The sequence below is a fragment of the Solea senegalensis genome, linkage group LG9 (genome assembly GCF_019176455.1).
Source record: "Solea senegalensis isolate Sse05_10M linkage group LG9, IFAPA_SoseM_1, whole genome shotgun sequence".
NCBI classification, from domain to species: Eukaryota; Metazoa; Chordata; class Actinopteri; order Pleuronectiformes; family Soleidae; genus Solea; species Solea senegalensis.
This window is the reverse complement of record NC_058029.1, coordinates 7,443,576-7,462,269: the sequence shown is the minus strand read 5'-3', so window position 1 is coordinate 7,462,269 and position 18,694 is coordinate 7,443,576. Positions and strand designations below refer to the sequence as shown.

The following is an 18,694-nucleotide window of genomic DNA, read 5'->3' as shown; positions in this document are numbered from 1 at the left end:
TAACACTGAACAAAAAATGTGTTTAACTGATATGAAACTTATGTGAATGTCTTTAGTTAGCAGTTGTAGTCTTGAATAATGTAGGGCTCTTTTTTTAAAAAAAGCAAACAAGCCCAAAGAGTTGAGAAGATGTGGCTGAGGGCCAAAGGGTTGTGCAGGGATTAGACTCTAGGAACACACAGTGTCTGCATGGCACCATGCTAGTCTACACTGTAGAGAGGCTCCCCTGCCTGGTGGCTAGCACCGCCCCCCAGAAAACTGTGTGACGTGCTGTTTGGTCATGACGTTACCTTGGGTACATGACAGTCAGCCCCAACCAGGCTCTGTTTGGGTTGGTCTCCGTTCTCTATGTGGGTTGCTTGTCTTTCCTGTTCTGGTTTCTGTGGTGAAACAGGATAAGAAGCCCAAAGACACTGGTAAAATGTTCCACTTTTGAACCATCCTGCATTTAGTAGCTTGCCATGGGACTGACACAGTACAAGCAGACTCCACTGCTAAGAGCGCAAATGAATGTGTTTGTATTCATGTCCGTTCACTTGATTTTGTTGTTTTTGGGTGTGATTTGATGAATGGACAAAGTAGGTGGCTGGTGGTTATCCTGGGTGCCACCACTAGGGGCTAATGAGAGTTTAAATAGTGATTTTGGAAATAAAAATTAGTAACTTTTGATTTAAGTGACACCATAGACATGAAGACCATTGTTGTGTTCCTTGTAAAAGGACTTTGCTTAGCTATTTGAGTGTCCCCACAATAACTGTTTCAAACGCTGAAAGAGCCAACACTAAAAAAAAATACTAATCACATGAATCAGGGACATAAGTATCAAGCAATGCATGCAGGAAATGCTAGGAAAATAATGGTAGTGGAATACAACAATACTGATAATCTAATCTACAATTTATATGGATTCATAGGTTGCAGAAAAAAGCAAATAGTTGAAGTGTGAACAGTGTTGACAGGTGTTGTGCCAAAAAATAATCATCTGCCAGAAACCCATTGCTGGTAAAAATGTGCAGCCTCTTAAAGCCATATATTCTAATTATTTCCTTAGTTATTTTCGTCTATGGCTGCTTTTATCTGGATCCAACTGTCATAAATCAACTTTATGTCCCTGGGAATGGTACATGTTATCTTTGTGAAACTTTAATGTTTCTTGTAAGTGAATTGTTTAAAGTGACTGCAGTTTAAAACATAATCAGACATAGCATCTATAGAGTGGTTATAAGGAACACTATTGTTTCTGGTATGTTTAAATGTGTAGAAGCTTATGTGTTATATCGCTGCATGATTGTTTATATTTGGAAGCTAGACTGTAATTAACATGATTCAAATTGAACAGCAATCAGTTTCTAGTGGATGATTATTTTTGGCACAACAGTGGTGATTACCCTGACATTCTCACAGAGGCGTACATGATGTCTGATTTTTGAGGCAAAGGACGTTATTACAGAGTTTGTGCAGTGTAAGAGAGAAGTATTATGGGTAGTTTGGCAGAGAGTAAGTTAAGTTATTATCAATCAAACAGGAATAATTGAATTACTGTAACTTTCCTGCAAATTATGCAAAACAAATCACCTCAGATCATCTTCCAGACTTACCAGTGATGATTGAACTTTCACAGCAATGACGGTTCACAGCTATCTTGAAATGCTATAAAAATCCACATTGTGCTCAACAGTTAGGACTGTCAATTTGACCAATATGACAGCTGTTCTCGTGCTGTTGCAGACCCTCATTGCAACAAAATCCACAAAACTGCACTCCCTTTTTTGACGATTCTCTCACTGACGGATCTAATGAGAAGTGGCGATGGTAAAAGTACCAATATGTAAATGGCTGTTTAAAGCCTTTTTAACATCACTGTCTGTCTATCTGGGAGCTTGGCTCATGCACAATCTGATGAGTATGGAGATATTTTTTCTTTGAGCTTACAACACAGTGTTGCCATGAATATACAGACACTCTATTTTATGCATTTGGTTCAGAGGTTTTATCCAGATACACAGCATGTGGTTCATAAATCTGCATTCTGCTTCACTCTTTAAACTTGACCAAGCTCTAATCACAGGTGTGGTCATTGCACGTCACCAGTTCAGACATGTGTCAGATCTTATAACTTATTACTTAGTATTTGACGCTTTATAAAAATAATATTAGAGTAAAAGGATTTTTGATACACTGGCAGCTATCATAAACATTATTATTGGACATATGTTGTACTCTCATGACATACAATACTTAATAGGTTGACTCCATTGGGACACAGTTAGTCCCTGTGGTAGGATTTGCACAAAGTTTCGGAGCTTGACACAAAGTCCTACACCTTTGAAAAACCTACATTTTGAGTAATGCAATTGTCCTGTTTAGTACCTGTCAATACATTCACCTTTTTATGAATTAAATTGACCACTCTCAATGCCAGTAACATAAAGATACAGCCGTTATACTGTATTAATCTCGTTTTCACTTAAAATGAGAACGTATCGACAGGAAAACCCTCCCCCCATCTTGTTTCAGCTTTCTCAACATCACTTGGTGAACTGTGAGAAAGGAGGAAAGTTTGATTAAATGTGAGAGTGCTGATTGAGTCTCACAAAGGGAGTGAAGTGCAGAGTTCTTAACCTCCTAGCGCTCTGACTCTTTGCCAGCTTTTCTTCTGAGTCAAGGTACAAAATCCCAGCTCTCAATTGCTTAAGCCGCTTGAGTAGAATGGTCTGTTATAATCCAGGCCCACCCTCCCTCACCCGGACAACAACCCTCACTCTCATTCCGCCAATACACATAGATCCATCATGTCTGCAGCTGAATATCAATCGGACTTAGCAAAAGTCGTGTTGAGTATGAATGGCATTCGCTGTTCTGCTCAGTTAAGGTTGGTTAGACTTATCTCTGGTCTGCTTCCGTCTGTACTTCTCCCTTGTATACACAATCTCTCCTTCAGATTGGTGTCTTTATTTTAGATTGTCAAACAAAAGTAGATGGGAACTAACTAGATATTTGCAAAGTGTAACAGCCCAGTGCTCCTGCGCCCAGCTTGTGTGTGTTCACTACTGCTGTGTAATAAGGACGGGTTAAATGCAGAGGTCAAATTCACTATCACTAATTGGTGTGTGTGCAAATCAAACTCATTCTTATAAAAGTGTAGATATATGCAAAGAGACACTTATCTGCACCTGGGGAACAAAGGGGGATTTGGTGCCCTTGACCCGTTGCAGGATTTGAACTGACTACCCTCCAGTTTCAAGCCCACTTCCTCACCTCTTGATCACGGGTTGCCAGTGCTTTGCGTCAATATATCTGCTCAAAAACCATTTCCTCCTGTTATCACAAAGCCTTACTCCCTGAAGCAATCAAAACTGCCAAAAGCTTCAGCATCATCTTAATAATATGACTAAGTGGTTTACTGAGTAGTTTAGAGAGTATAGTGTAAAATATTCCATTGATAAAACCAAATTGAAAATATTGGAGAGCATTGTCCCCCCTCCTGCCCAAAAACTCGGTTGCCCGGTTGAACAAATTCAGCACATAGCTAAAAACAGAACTTTATACAACATAAATATAAACAGAATATTTGGCATGAAAATGGAATTTTAAGTTGTTAATAAACTGACTGATTGTTGTGAGGTCAGCCATTTTCTCTGAAAAAACACTGGTAAATAACATGTGACATGAACAACAATGTGCCGCTGTACACAGGAGGGATTCTTTTCAATGTCACCAGGGTCAATCATGAGCCTGCCTACTCTGTCCACTCTTGTGTGTTTAAGTCTGAGTGTGTCATCCAGGACCTCTAGCCTGGCTTGGCCTGGCCTGGGTGCCATCCCCTCTCCAATCTAGTGCTGTATCAGATCTCACCCTCACCCTCTGCTCCTCTCGTTCAGGATCTGAGCTCATGCCGAAAGCCCTCTCCACCAGAATTGTAGGAGGAATCTGGTGGTTTTTCACGCTCATCATTATATCCTCCTATACTGCAAACCTGGCAGCCTTCCTCACGGTAGAGAGGATGGAATCACCCATCGACTCTGCTGACGACCTGGCCAAGCAGACGAAAATAGAATATGGGGTGATAGAGGATGGAGCTACCATGAACTTCTTTAAGGTAAATTGTAACGGATTATTAAACCAAATACAACATGCCGCCCTCTCCTTTCCTTCACATTAATATTCAGTACAATAATCCAAAGTTCCAAAGTATTTGTGTTGACTGTTTTCTGCATTAGAACACTTTACTGTTCTGAATTAGATTGTTCCTTTTTTTTTTTATATACTAAACAAGACTGCCAGATTTAAGATTTAGCTTGTTTTCATCCTTCTTTACATTAAATACAAATGCTTTTGCAGGTATGGTTCGCACACAGTGAGACAGTTGTGATTAATGTATAGTACTTTGTTTCATCTTCACACTGAAACATGTCCCCACCAGTTCATTACAGAACTGCTGTGGTGGTGGAAGCGCAGCTTCTTTATCATTCCACCACACAAATGAAAATGAATGAAAACAGTTGGTGAGAGAAGCACCATATGTTAGATTTAATCATCACACCAATGCTGAGGTGACCTGCAAAAGTCCAAGGCCATCATTTGTTGTTTCAGCAATGCTAGATGATATATATATATATATATATAGCATGTGATATATATATATATAGTACATAGGAGTGTATATACTTGGACAATAGGTCACATATGGTATTGTATCATGGCTAGTAGGTGTAGATATTTGCAAAGATATTGATTGTCTCTGAGTGCCACACACCACATTATCAATCACAGTGGCACAGATTCTTGCCATGTCTTGTTCTTTGACAACATGTACAACAAGTACTGTATGACCCCGACCGATCATTGTTTACGACACTGTGCAAGTTCATAGGTCATCGGGAGGCGGGGCAAGGAGCTGTCCATCATGGCCACCGAAGCGTTGTTGGTGATGCTCACAGTCTTGTGCTCAGACACAAAAAAAATAACAGAAAGAAAAAAAAAAGACTGTGGGCCCATGGTTGGGTGTCACGTAATGGCAGCAGTAGTAGCATCTCTCTTTCTCTTTGCCATGCTTATGTCTGTGTATTACGCTGCATCACAACACTCGTCGAAGAGCACATCGTAAGAGATGTCAGACTAGGCAGGAAAATAGAAAGGATTCTAACATGCTTTTGGCCTGAATTTGTGTCGTTTGATCGACAGCCACCAGGACAAAACAGTAGCTTGGTGCTGTCCAGGGTGCTGAATTGGATGTTAGCCGAGAGACGCACACTTGTCAGCTGATGCATTTATTCTTACTCCACCACGGACTAAACTGTAAATGTTTCATTCCTTAAGCAGATTAACAGCCGTAGCTGTGCTACACATGTTATAAAGTATCCATAAAACATGTATTATATTTTTCTTTATAACTGTCTAGTCCAAAACAAGTCTAAAACAAGTCTACATTGCGCACTGTTTTCTTGTATTAAAAACATTGGTTTAAACAGGTACCTCCAAATCTAACAGCTAATTAAGATGTGGTTAATCATGATGAAATATAAATTAAGTACAAAAACAACTTTAACAAACACTTTATCAGACTCTATACTGATGTTGTCACTTTTACTGTGATATCCATTGGTTTCCTCCTTGTTTAACACACAGCCAAGTTCATTGCTCTTGTTTGAGTGTTAATGAATCAGACAAATTCAGAGAGCATTTGTCTTCCACTGAGTAAACACATTCTGTCCATAGATCCTGTCTGAGGTGTTTAAAAACCCACCGTTACAATGATGAATTCAGATTTCTGATCAGCCTCATCATTAGTCAATTCAGTGGAGCACACTTGCGAATGATGTGTGCACGCCTCACAATTACTATTCAAGACAGGAAGAGAACGGCAAAACACCTTTTGTTTCGGCAATTATTGACTCCTGCTGTAAAATACAAGTATAATGGTGGCTAATTATGTAAATGTCGGCACGGGACGGTCCCTGAAGCATTGATGCATCTCACTCATTCTCCTAGCTGGGATGTTCCCCATGGACTGTCGCTGCAATAACACTGAATAATTTAATAAGCACACACACAGCAGCTGTGTCTTGCTTGTTAGCTAATAAAATCACATCTTGTTAAAGACAGTGCTGGCTTTTCACCTTGTGTGTGCGTGCGCATGTGCGTGTCCGTGTGTGTGTGTAATGGGGTGATGGCTTGCAGAGTCAGAGGGAGAGACAGTAGATTTTACATGGCCTTCGCGCTGAGCTCCATATCCCTAGGCTATACAAGCATGACTTGCTTTACATTAGCCATAAGACAGATGGGAGGAACACCTCCACTATGGTGATTAAACCACACTCAAGAAGCTTATTGAGATGATGTGTCTGACACAGTGGAGGGGAGAGAGAGAGACACTGTACATCAGATTTGTTTCTTATGTTTCTTCAACTCAAGCTTGGCCTAGGTATGAGCCAGTATCGGTATCGGTCCAATACTGGTAAAAAAATCAGTCGATTGGATATCGGACAGGTACACATGTAATGTGATTCAACAATCCCATATCCACAGACTGTATCTATATCAATGAATATTTTCAGAGACATTTCATTTGTTGATATAGTTTGGACCATTGAGTTTTATTGCCTCAACGTTCTGCCTGGGAAAATATGTCACTTTAGTTTGGCGGATGACCTTAGATATAACATCATGGTTCATTTTCAAACCAAAGATGTGAAGGTTACCCATGAACCAATGCTTTGAGAGGCCATGACAACTCAGCCAGTTCTATAAGACTAATCAAAAACTCTACAAATACCTGTTTTGTTTTGTTTTGTTTTTATCTGCAGTGGAAATGAAAAACCCGCTTTCACTTTTAGTCAAATAATACTCCAATATAAAGATTTGTATCAACTCTGATTTGTTGTGATGGAACAGTTACATCTAATTAAAGATGCAAATATTTTCTCCTCCTGCTTTATTTTGGCAACATTATGTTGAGTTTCTACTCATATTCTGCACATTGTTCAAGCATTGATCCGAAGTTGTTCAGCTGCAGTTAGGTTTAAAATGGAGAGAAAAGTGAAAGAAACTAAGGTGTAAACACAATAACGTTGTCACTGGTCTCCGTAATGCTTTCTTTTGTTGTGTGTTGCGTTTCCCCACTTTGGATGTGTTGTTTTCTGAAAGACTATTTGTGATGTCTTACTTTACTGGAAGACAAAAAAAAAAAAAGATTAAGGTGAACTCCTCTACTGGCAGTGGGAAAGAAATCACATACATTTTCAAAAATCTCTTGAAAGCAAAATATGTAAGAAAATATGTATCTTAGAGTTTATCATAGATGGGGGCTTTTTTGGACAGTGTTTGGACTCTGGATTTTTCAGCCAATAAAATAACAAACTAAATTAAGATTACATTTCATCAGTTCCAGAGGTGGTGAATACAGTACAGGAGGCATGTGACTACAGCTATATTTCTCCATATGCTTTTGTTATATAGTACTGTATGTTGTTTAAACATGTGCATTGTTCTTCCCTGGCAAAGAAAACAATGACAAAATAATGTGATCATGTTCTTCTCTACATTCTGGCATCTGATTTGCCTCTTTTACAGTTGGATCTCTTCCAAGCTGTGCTGTCAAAGCTAGAAATGTGACTGTGACATTGTTTTGCCGTGTATTGCTACTTGTGTTTAGTGTCAGTGGTGTATCATAAACAATGCGCGTAAAATGTGTTCTGCGGGGAATCATCACAAATGCAAAATTGTTGTTTGTGCTGACAGAAACTGTGTGTGCCACTCCACTCCATTTTCTGGATGCTTTTGATTAGGCCCCTTTGAAAACTGTGCAAAACATTTTGGCAAAGCAGAACACAACCTAAATGCTGTATGCACACAAGCTAAACCACAAAGTGTTTGCATATTCAGTTTCACTGAGATAAAATGGACTCAGAACCACATAAACTGAGATATGTCTTACATCTACAGTAGCAACACACACACGCACACTCGCTTGATGGGACACTGTGTTGTCTTCCACAGCTGTTCTGAACAGCTGACTCTAACGTAACCTAACCATAGCTGTTCTTGGTTTGTCAGCTGTCAACGCCGTCCGTCAGCCTTTAGATACGTCATTTACAGTGTGCTGTAATGTGTTTTTGGCAACCATTTTGTCATTTTCTGCATCACATATGGAAATAGTCAACGACTGGGTCAGAGCAGCCTCTCTCTCTTTTTTGCATTAAAGCCAAGTGTCGGGCAATAAAGACTTCACTGACTGTGTGCAGTGAAGACTAAAGACTTTATTGCCCGATCACACACCTTTTCAGACCAGGTTGTCTCCTTCTTGTCAGCCGTAAAATATAAGATTGTGGAAGAGATTGGACGTGTGACACACTCTATCGTAATGACTTCTACATGCAATGACATATAAGTTAAACAGATTCTGCGTCAATAATGGTAACTTTATGTAGGCAGAGGCTGTGGTGCTCTCCCTCTCTCTTTATGAGTTGCGTCATCACTTAGTAGTTGCTGAAAGGGAGACCTCCAAAAGCCAGAGTGTATTACAAATACTGATGTTATGTTAGAATGTAGATATTAGAATGCTAATATTAGCATCTAAACCAACATGGCCTCAGGGTTTCAGATTTCCTTGACTTTTTTTCAGGGTTAACCAGATGTGTTGTTTTTAATTTTAAACACCTTGGATCCTGAGTGTCCAAACATGTCTTTTCACTTCCCATTCAGTATGTGTGTTATTTAAATAGCAAATGCAGATGCACCCATCAGAGCATCATAAAAAAAGGTGTTGTGTTATTATTATTTTTTTTTTATTCTAAAAATCCACATGGCAGAGTAGTGGCTAGCAAAGTTTCCTTACAGCTAAAAGACCCAGTCTAACTGAGGGCCTTTCTGTATGGAGTTTACATGTTGTCCTTAATGTGAGAGTGAATGGTTGTTTGTCTCTTATGTTTGGCCCTGTGATGGACTTGCGACCAGAGAGTACTTCGCCATTTGCCCTGTCAGCTGGGATTGGCTCCAGCAGCCCTTGGATGGATGTTATAATGGAGGGGAAAAAAGCAATCTGATGTGAATATTGTTCGGTTGAAGTTTCAGGACCATGGACAGCACAGTTAGTTTTCTGTCTGTGTGGCACTGTCTATAATGCTGAACTGGAGCAGCGGTGATAGACAAAGCATGTGTATTTGGTGATAAAGGTGGAGAAGGTGATGATGAAGGTGAAGGATATGATGGTGGTGGAGGAGTTGAGATGATCGATGCACAGACGGAACATGTCACTAAGTCAGTAAGAGTTGAATTTGCCCAGTGTAACCACTGTGTTTTTTATGTCAACTTGCTTTCAGGCCCAATCGTATTTCTCCTCATTCTCAGTGATCTACTAACAAAAGAAAGACAACGGGGAAATGCAGAGGCAGTAAACAACACAGAGAGGTTAGAAAATGACAGAAAAATGTCCTCTTATCACTAAGATCTGACACAAGTAGGGCCTAAAGGAAACAAAACAGTACTAGGAACAAAGATACAAAACACAACAGAAGAACAAAATAATGACAGGAAGAAACAAGTATTTACAAACTTAGATTAAACAAAATATTGGATCAGATGAGGAAAAAAAATGCAAGTGGCAGTGATTTGTTTTTTGCTTGGGAAACAAAGATATAACAAAAGAAGAAAATGAGGACAGAAAAAATAAATAGTAACAACTTTAGACTAGACACAATTTTGTACTTGATAAAAAGCCTGACAGACTCGTCATTGTCTTTGTCACTTTTTCTTGTAAAACATTTGAATTAATGAAAAAATAAAATATTGACCTCAAATCACAATCTTACAATCTCCATGGAGACAGTTGACAGAACATTACACTTGCACCAAAATATCTGTAGATTCAAAAGCCAATGATGAATCCTGCATTCAGCACAGTACATTCATTTTTACTATCAAAATAAATATGTGTATTTTAATATTTGTATTTTATTAATACAAATATATTAATATATTATTATATTAATATACTATTTATTCTATACAAATGTGATCAATGGCGAAGTCAGTCCAAGTGTCCGTCTAATGATAATTAATGTGGCTGCAAATGAATTAGCCTTACACTTCACAGTCAACCTGCTCTGTCAGCATCCGAAAGTTGCTAAATTTCTGTCTATGTTAATATGAAGAAAATAATCAGATTAAGTGTGCTAACCACACTAATGTATATTTATAAAAAACACAACCTGTTTCCTCAACACAGTTTTAGAATTATTATTATAATGTATTTGCACACACACCAATTAGTGACAATGAATTTGACCTCTGCATTTAACCCATCCTTGTTACACACACCACAATAACCAGGTGCAGGAGCAGTTGGGAATCACTTATCTGCACCCGGGGAGCAACAGGAGTTGTCAGCTGTCCTGGGATTTGAACCATAGACCCTCCGGTTACAAGCCTAATTCCCTTCCACATTTCTGGTTGGAGATATTTTGTAATATTGGATACAGTGAGCATCTTGTTGAAATATTATTCTGACTTTTATTTTTGCTGCAACAAAATGTTTTTTTATACACCCCCAATGAATATAAAATCATTACAATGTCCAGCGTGTCCACAGTTTCAACACTGAAAACTGCACACTACAGAGTTATTGAAAATGCATCAGAGTAACTCACATCCCCCACAAAGGACAGAAAGCAATACTGGGTCTCTGGATGCAACTTTTCATCGTGTGTAACTGTTGCATTTCCCCAAGTTCTTTCACATAGTTCAGTTTTAATCAGCGCTGGATCCCTTTGCTCCGGGAAGCCCACCTCGGTTCTCCACCTGACTCAAGGAGTATAGGTGGTTATCTGACTCACCATGTATTCTCAGCCACTGCTCTCGCCTTATCAGCAGTCTGAGGCTTGCATGCTCAATCGCCTGATTTGTCAAGGGTGACTCCAAAAGATTCTGATAGGCACTCCACAAATCACCCAGTTGATCTAAAATATCGACCAGCCACAAAAAGTCATTACACACAATAATGGCGGGCAGGACCTTGAAGATGTGACTTAATTAGGTTTCAAATGGCTTCAAAAATGCCTCCAAATCTGCTTCCCCGGAGACTTGTGTACTCTTGGATTTTTCTCTGTGATTACAGGTGTAGAAAGTGAAGCACACCAGTACTGACAACACCGATGCCCTGCTCCTAACTGTAGGTGATAACAGCAGAGACGTGCAGTCATACAAATTCGCACCACTGCTGCTATTTAGCATGCCTGTCTGCTTCAAGCGGAATTATTTTCAGATTTGACAATGACTTGGGCAAAAAAGAAATCATACACAGCAGCTGGAGCTTCTGCCGCAGATGTATTTTACTGATAACATTTCAAAAGTAGTTTGTTGATTTTTCAGGCCTTGTTACAGGTGAATTCATTGGTGGTATTTAATCAGTTAGGTGGGTGCTCTGTTTGTGTTTTATTTAAAGCTGAAAACTTTTTGGTTTAAACTTGTTATGATATTAAAACTGATTGCACGGTGGAATGGGAATGGTGATAGAAAAACACTACTATCTTTGTTTATACTGAGCCCCTATAAGCCTTGCTTTTATTTCAAAATTATCTTGTGACAAAGAATTCACAGAGCAATTTCTCTTCGACTTATGGCACTAAGGAACTGGTTAGTCTGTATTACCCTTGTCTTATGGGAAAGTTCTCTGTCATCCAGGTCATAGTCATCTTTGGTTTTAAAACTCAAGCAAGAGCACTAAGTTTTTACTTAAGCAAGTCCAGTTGCCTACAGCTAACTACCCAGGTCTTGCTTCAATGGCATTTTTACTACGAGACAAAACAAATTCATCATAAACTTCCAAATGGTTCAGAAAAAGGTTAAGGTTTCCTTTTTTTCTTAATCATAGTGCCATTCAATGTCTCCTCACAGAAAACCAAGATCTCCACGTATGACAAGATGTGGGAGTTCATGAGCAGCCGGAGGCACTCGGTTATGGTGAAGAACATTGAGGAAGGTATTCACCGTGTGCTCACGTCAGACTACGCGTTCCTCATGGAGTCCACCACGATCGAGTTTGCCGTACAGCGCAACTGCAACCTCACACAGGTCGGAGGCCTTATCGACTCCAGAGCCTACGGTGTTGGTACACCAATGGGTATGTATGTCCCAAATGTCATGTACCATGTGTCCTGAAAGCTGAAACGCCTCTTACATACCCAACATATGCATTCACAAAGTGACCAGCTACTCAGTGAATGCACTTTGAAAACGGATAGTCTTTACCAAGCGGTAAACCACAAGCTTTGAGTGTTGCAGTTTTTTTAAAATGACCAAGAGTTAGATACAGTATCAAGAGTTGCAATAAGAGTTGTTGTTGCATGTAACACCAGGAGGAAGCTGTCTTCTTTGAAATGTGCACTCCAGGGCTGGCTGTCATATACAGTATTATCAGTATATCGTTCTTGCATTTTGAGGCTTTGTAAAATTATCAATATTATAAAAGAGTACTGTAGATGAAACGCTGAACCAAAAGTATGATATCACAATATACCATGACTGTAGATCATGAACATTTCTATAAATAGGCAGTTGTTGCAAAGTAAAAGCTGTGTGAACTGTGTTTGGTGTGTTTATGCTGCACCACATCCCCGAGGGTAACCCATGTGCAGAAACACTCAGCCAGGAAAAACCTGGGGCTATCTCCAACAGGCAGAAGAGCAGTCTAACAAAAATAGTGGGATGAGCAGAGAAGACAGTGGCTCAGCAGCAGATTGTCATAATCCTACAAAGGCACAGAGTTGAAAACAAATCATAATAATACCCGCAGAGCACATAACTTAGCAGGATAACCTTACTAACCACTGCTCTTACTCTTTGTTGTATTCTTTAGCACAGAGATGTGTGCGAAATAGTTCCCACAGTGTTCAGGCCTCCTGCAAACATGGCTTAAGAACAGAATTGTTGTCTCACTGGATGCCAGGCTAATGATGATGAAACTGACGGCATTGGTTACTTCAAAGCAATGTACTTTTATAGTGGTCAACTTGTCAAAATAAGAAACAGTCAGAACTTGGACCTTACGTTTGATCAATAACCTTATTGCTGTGCAGTTGTTGTAGAATTAAACATCATTACAAAGGAAATTCACAAGTTGAGTTAGCGTTATCCAACTAAGAAGCCAGTGGCTATATCATGTGGCTACGAATTGGGGGCTAGAGCCAAGGCTTCTGGTGTAGACAGCAGATATCTGACCCAAGACTCCATTCTCTGTACACCATTTACAGCCAAATAAACAATAATAGACATGAAACCATAATTGAGAGAAGATTATGACCATATTTATTGAGTGGAGAAAATAATATAAAAGTAGACTGACATAGACGCTTTAGAATCAGAAACCAGAGGTTTTCCTGCCCAGAGACTAATTATTTGCCAGTAGAATCTATTTACACAGTGTCTATTTACACAATGTCTAAACTAAGACTCAATGTTTTACGGCTTTACCAAATCATTAAATCTTGCCCCATTTGTTACCAGTGTTAACTCTCAGTCTTCAATCAAATGGAAACTATCAAGACATTTTGATATTTAAAGAAATGATCTATTTTCTCTGAGAAACTCTCGTCTCGCTCTGTGGAGGACAGATTATAACCAGTGGCTGTATTGTCCTGACCAATCAGGGAAATGTCATCTGGGACACTGGGAGTGTTGGCAAGGTCGCTGGCTGCTGTTTGTGCATGCTCTGCTGATCAGCCACAGAAGGTAATTTGAGTGACTGTGGCTGTGTGTACAAAACAGTGGAGATAGGCTGTATATTTTTTTTTGTTTGATTGCATTACCTGACTGATGAGCTCATTTTGAAGGTGCGTGTGATCGTGAGTATGTGCGTGTGTGTACATCTGTGGGTTTGTGTGGACAGGCCTTTTCCAGAGGTGACCGTGTACTTGACAATAGCATGAAACATCACATACAGTATATTTTACCGCTGCCTGTGACTATATTATTTATTCATATTACACGTGTGGTTATGTGGATATGGCGTGCGTGTCACTGAAAGAAAGAAAGGAGGCTCGAGAGGGTGTCGGTAATAAAGGGAAAGTGAGTGTACCGTACAGTTTTTGTTCATACCAAAAAAAGAGGAGGGATATTAGGATCATTACTCCCTGGTGGCCCATTCACACGCAGTCAGGACAAGGTATTTAAATTGCTAATCCTACCCTTTTATTACCCTTTACCATATGCAGCCTGTATCCCCATGCAGCCAGAACATTTAGCATATTTCACTGACTTGGAAAGAAAGTAGGTGTTGTATTGAATTACGTATAGTACCTGGGCTCTGATAGAGTTTTAGCACTCACCCATGGCAGCTCCCTCTGCTCTGTAATGGACAAAATTATTTCACCTCCCAGGTGTTTTGTCAGTGCTGTGTATAATGGTGTATTTACCTCATTTAAATCCTAATGTTAAATCCTGCTTTCCCATAAGACAACACTATTTAAGGTATTAAGAAGAGCTACAAGAGATTATATATGTGTCAGGAGATTTTGTTAGTTATTTTCTGTGGTCTATATTTATATTGTGCTTTTCTAGTCTTAATGACCAACTCACTTTACACAACAGTTTTGCCATTCACCCATAATATTGTACACATATTCATACAGCACAATTTATCACACATCAACATTATTCTTACCTATTCACTAGCTTCTGGTACATGAAGTGTCTTGTAGGGACACATCGGCATGAAGACTAAAAGAGTGGGGGACTGGATTTGGAAGACAACCCACCGTGTTCCACAGTTGTCTTTATATAACTTTTCTGCTTTGATTTATATAAAAACAACCAGATGTCAACCAGATGTCATAGATGTGTGTGTCGTGTACACACATGATCCAACATATTTTCAGTTATATTCAAACCTTGAAAAACCTTAAATTTCTCATGTGTTAGCATTGTGGTTGTCGTTTTTCATTGTATTTCCATCTTAATTCATCTTGCGTCAAGCAGCTATAGCACCAAGATCCTCCTCTGTCCCCAATACAGAGCCAGAAAAACACAGACTTTTTACGCTCTGTTATTTTTTTGTTAAACTGCTTTATTTTAAGGTCAGTTGTGTTTTATAATGGACTTGCACACTGCTTTGCTTCTGGAGAGGAGGAGACCTCTGCAGATATCCCAGCCTCTGATAAAATTACCTCCTGGAGGTCTGGATCATAAGTTATCTGAGAAACGGGATGAGAAAACATTACCACTATCTCCAAAACTGTTGTAGTCACTGTTTTAGTGGATTAATAAACTGGTCCATTTGTTTTGGATTGGAGGAGACCTCTGTAGACAATTCATCTTATAGGGTCAATTCCTCCTGAATGAAGAACACTGAAGAAATTCTTCAGAGTTGCAGTTAGCTTATCAGGAGTAGGTAGCTGTTATAACTAGCAAAACAGTTTGTAGCAGAAAATTGCATCTTGTGAGCGAAAGAAAGCTACATACATTTGTGAGAATGCCCAAACCAATTGTTATAATATGCAATATTGTTACGCTATCATTGCAGAAACATTTCCAGGAGGCCAGTACCCATTGGCATTGTCACTGGACATGATACTGTTCCTGTACATGTGCCTCAGTGGGTTATTCATTAATTGGAAGCTTCCACATTTTGAAGCGCAAATGCTGAACCTCAACTTTTCTCTCGCCTGTGCATGAGTGTGTGCATTAGTCGGTTAAGAGGGTCAGTGAAATGCAGTTTCTTCATTATTTCAACTGATAAAACTAGGATCCAAATGCAATTATTCTTCCACTGTTCTTGGCCCCAGTACTGTCCTGTGATCCAAGGACAAATCACCTCCTCTCAACTGCTGTTAAAGCAAAAATAATGTGAACTTCTTGACTTCTTTGCAAAACTTGTTGCAGTTCTCTAGGCAAGCTACTTAATTCGAGCACTGACACCAGCATGGTGCATTCACACCATGCTGAAGCAGTGCCCGTTCAATGTCTACCTGTTTTACCATCATACCTTGCATTTATTATCCAAACAATGTCAAAGTATGCACTGTGCATACTGGGGCCTTTAGAAACTCATCTGCCAAGTTTGAATCCTGTCAAGTGACCCGTTGGACAGTTATATGATTAAAAGAGAGAGACAGACAAAGAGACATTCCTTGGATTCATACTGTAGATAGAAGTGACGCAAATGTTCACATCATGTTCTACACACCGCCTCGTCACGAACATATGTTTGTACAAATGTTCGTAAAATCAACACAAAGCATACTACATCAGAAGGCTAGCTTGGTGTAATAGCTGTAGCGCCACATCAAGTTGGCATGAGTGTATCAGCAGAGTGACAGTGATAGTGCTGTAAATCTCCATTAATATGATTGCACATTATGTCCACACAGTGATTATGAAGCAGCTGATGCCAATTAGGCAGTAGAAGTGCAACTTTAGTGCCCTTACACTGCAAAGTGTATATTCATATGACTACACTAATGGGTATATGTAATCCCTCAATTTGGCATATTGAAAAAGCTCTAGAATACAAAAAGTAACCAAACCTACCTTGTGAACTTTTGTATTTGAGTGTTTTATTGCTCCCTTTCATAGTTCAGCCATAACATACTTGAATAATTTGAAGTTTAAACTTTTAAACTGAATTAAGTTAACTAGATACATTTGCTGTACTGTTCTCACCCAGTAAATCTACTTTCCATGGTCCCCAGATGATGATGTCTGTACATTAAATCAATTAAATCAATTCCATTTCAAAATGCCATGGATAAATATCCAAATATCCATTGGGATATTTATCATGTTTACCTCTGCCAAGGAGTTTAGGTTCTTCATACCATCTGCCTGTCTGATTGAACAGATTTTTATGAAAATTTGTAGATGAGTGGGCGATGACTCTAAGAAAAACCCTATAAAATAGGAAGCACATTCAGTTCAGACTGTGGATATACATTAATTGAATTGGCAGAGGTGTGAGAATGTTTGTAGTTTTAAAAAGTTTCCGTTAGATCTGAGAAAACACGTCATGAATATGTAGAGGGAAGCATCTTGTTTTTTACGCCACACTACAGTATGATAAGGAAAGGGAAAGCGCCATATCATTAAGTCATCTGTAATTATAACTGAACAAAAACAAAACAGTTGAGAATGTTTTTTCCCCCTTCAACATGGCAATTTAAATCTCTTGCCTCTGTCAGCTGGGGACCAGACAGGGGGATTGTCTGCCCTCCACAGTCCCTACGTGTGAAAATCAGTTTTTGTGTTTGGAAGAATTTACTCTTCTGAACACACCAACAAAAAAACAAGGATATATTTGTTTTCATTTATTTATTATTCATTTATTTTTTGATTGTGATCATATATGTGCCGCCACTGTCTCCTCCACTGCCTTGGCTGTAATTTCACATGGCTCTACTTTATCCTCCCTCTCTTCATGCTTCCCTCCCAGATGACTATCAATCTTCATTTACCTTCATGAAGTGGCATTCATCAAACAGGGTAAAGGGGAAGTGTCAGTGTCAGCAGGCTGCTGTCCTTTCCACTCGCCACTGTTACCTTCACCTCATAAACAGGAAGAGTCCTGAATGCATTAGTAAATCTCCAGTGCTGTGACTCACAGTGACTCACTTCACCCTAACTCCCCAATCCCCTGCCACTTTCCCCGCTTCTCAAGCTCACTCTGAGATATGTGTATGTGTGTGTGAGTAATAGATTGAGAAAGCGCTCAAACAGAAGGCAGATGCAGCATGCAGGGCCGGCCCCTAGCGTAAGCGCCTCATGTGATTGCCCTCGAGCGTCAAGCACTAGAGCCACAAGATCAGTTTTTCTTTATCTAATGTTGTCTCTTGCAATGAATTGATTCTTCCAATCCAACTGTCAACGTATGCTGCTTGCATTCATGATGTTTTTTTTTTGCCTGTATAAAGTTCACATACCAAATATGTAATGTTGCTTTTAACCAAACCACAAACAACCTCATCCAGTAGCCTAGATTACTGTAACCGAAGACTAAGAGGTACTGAGGTACTAATCACGAGGTCTGACTCACAATTGTTGCAGTATTTCAGTAACATGATTGAACTGGCTGGTACTTTGAATGTGGAGTGTTGCTTAAAGAAGAATTACAGTATTTTTCGACCTTGGCCCGATATTTATAAATGTGGTGTGTACATGAATAGTACTCACAAAGTTCCATAATTGGTCCAAACTCACTCCTCTCTCTGACTCTCACTCACGTTACCAGCTTCTTCATGCAACAACTCTCAGGTCTCAGAGACCTGAGAGTTGATCTACAGGACCAATTATGAAACGTTTTGTAAGTAGCATTCACATACACACCCACATTTATAAACATAGTCAAGTCAAGTCAACTTTATTTCTAGAGCACATTTAAAAAACAACCATGGTTGAGCAATATAAAAGATGTAAAACATAAAATCATTAAGAAATAGAAGTAAAACAGTAAAATAGTGACATAATAGAATAGTAAAATGGTAAAAACTACAAAGAAGTGTCTGGGTTGACTATTTTTTAAGCCTGAAGTGAAGGCCAAGGAGAAGAAGTAGGTCTTTAAAAGTGATTTAATATGTTCAATGGTGGAGGCAAGGCCAGATCGGGATTTTGGTAACATCTAAAAGCAGACCTCAGAGCCTGGGATGGAGCATGAAGAGAAAAAAGTTCAGATAAGTAAGATGGTGCCAAAGCTTTAAAAACCAACAATAAC

General features: G+C 39.3%; 1 protein-coding gene across 2 annotated transcripts in view; it reads left to right on the top strand.

The window, feature by feature from the left end:
• Positions 1-18,694, top strand: part of grik2 (glutamate receptor, ionotropic, kainate 2) — a 186,774-nt gene that overhangs the window by 144,996 nt on the left and 23,084 nt on the right. For both annotated transcript variants that reach the window (XM_044033726.1, XM_044033727.1), the window contains exons 14-15: positions 3,882-4,099; positions 11,893-12,118. In XM_044033726.1, coding sequence (XP_043889661.1) covers positions 3,882-4,099; positions 11,893-12,118 — 444 coding nt within the window. The remainder of the gene's footprint in view (positions 1-3,881; positions 4,100-11,892; positions 12,119-18,694) is intronic.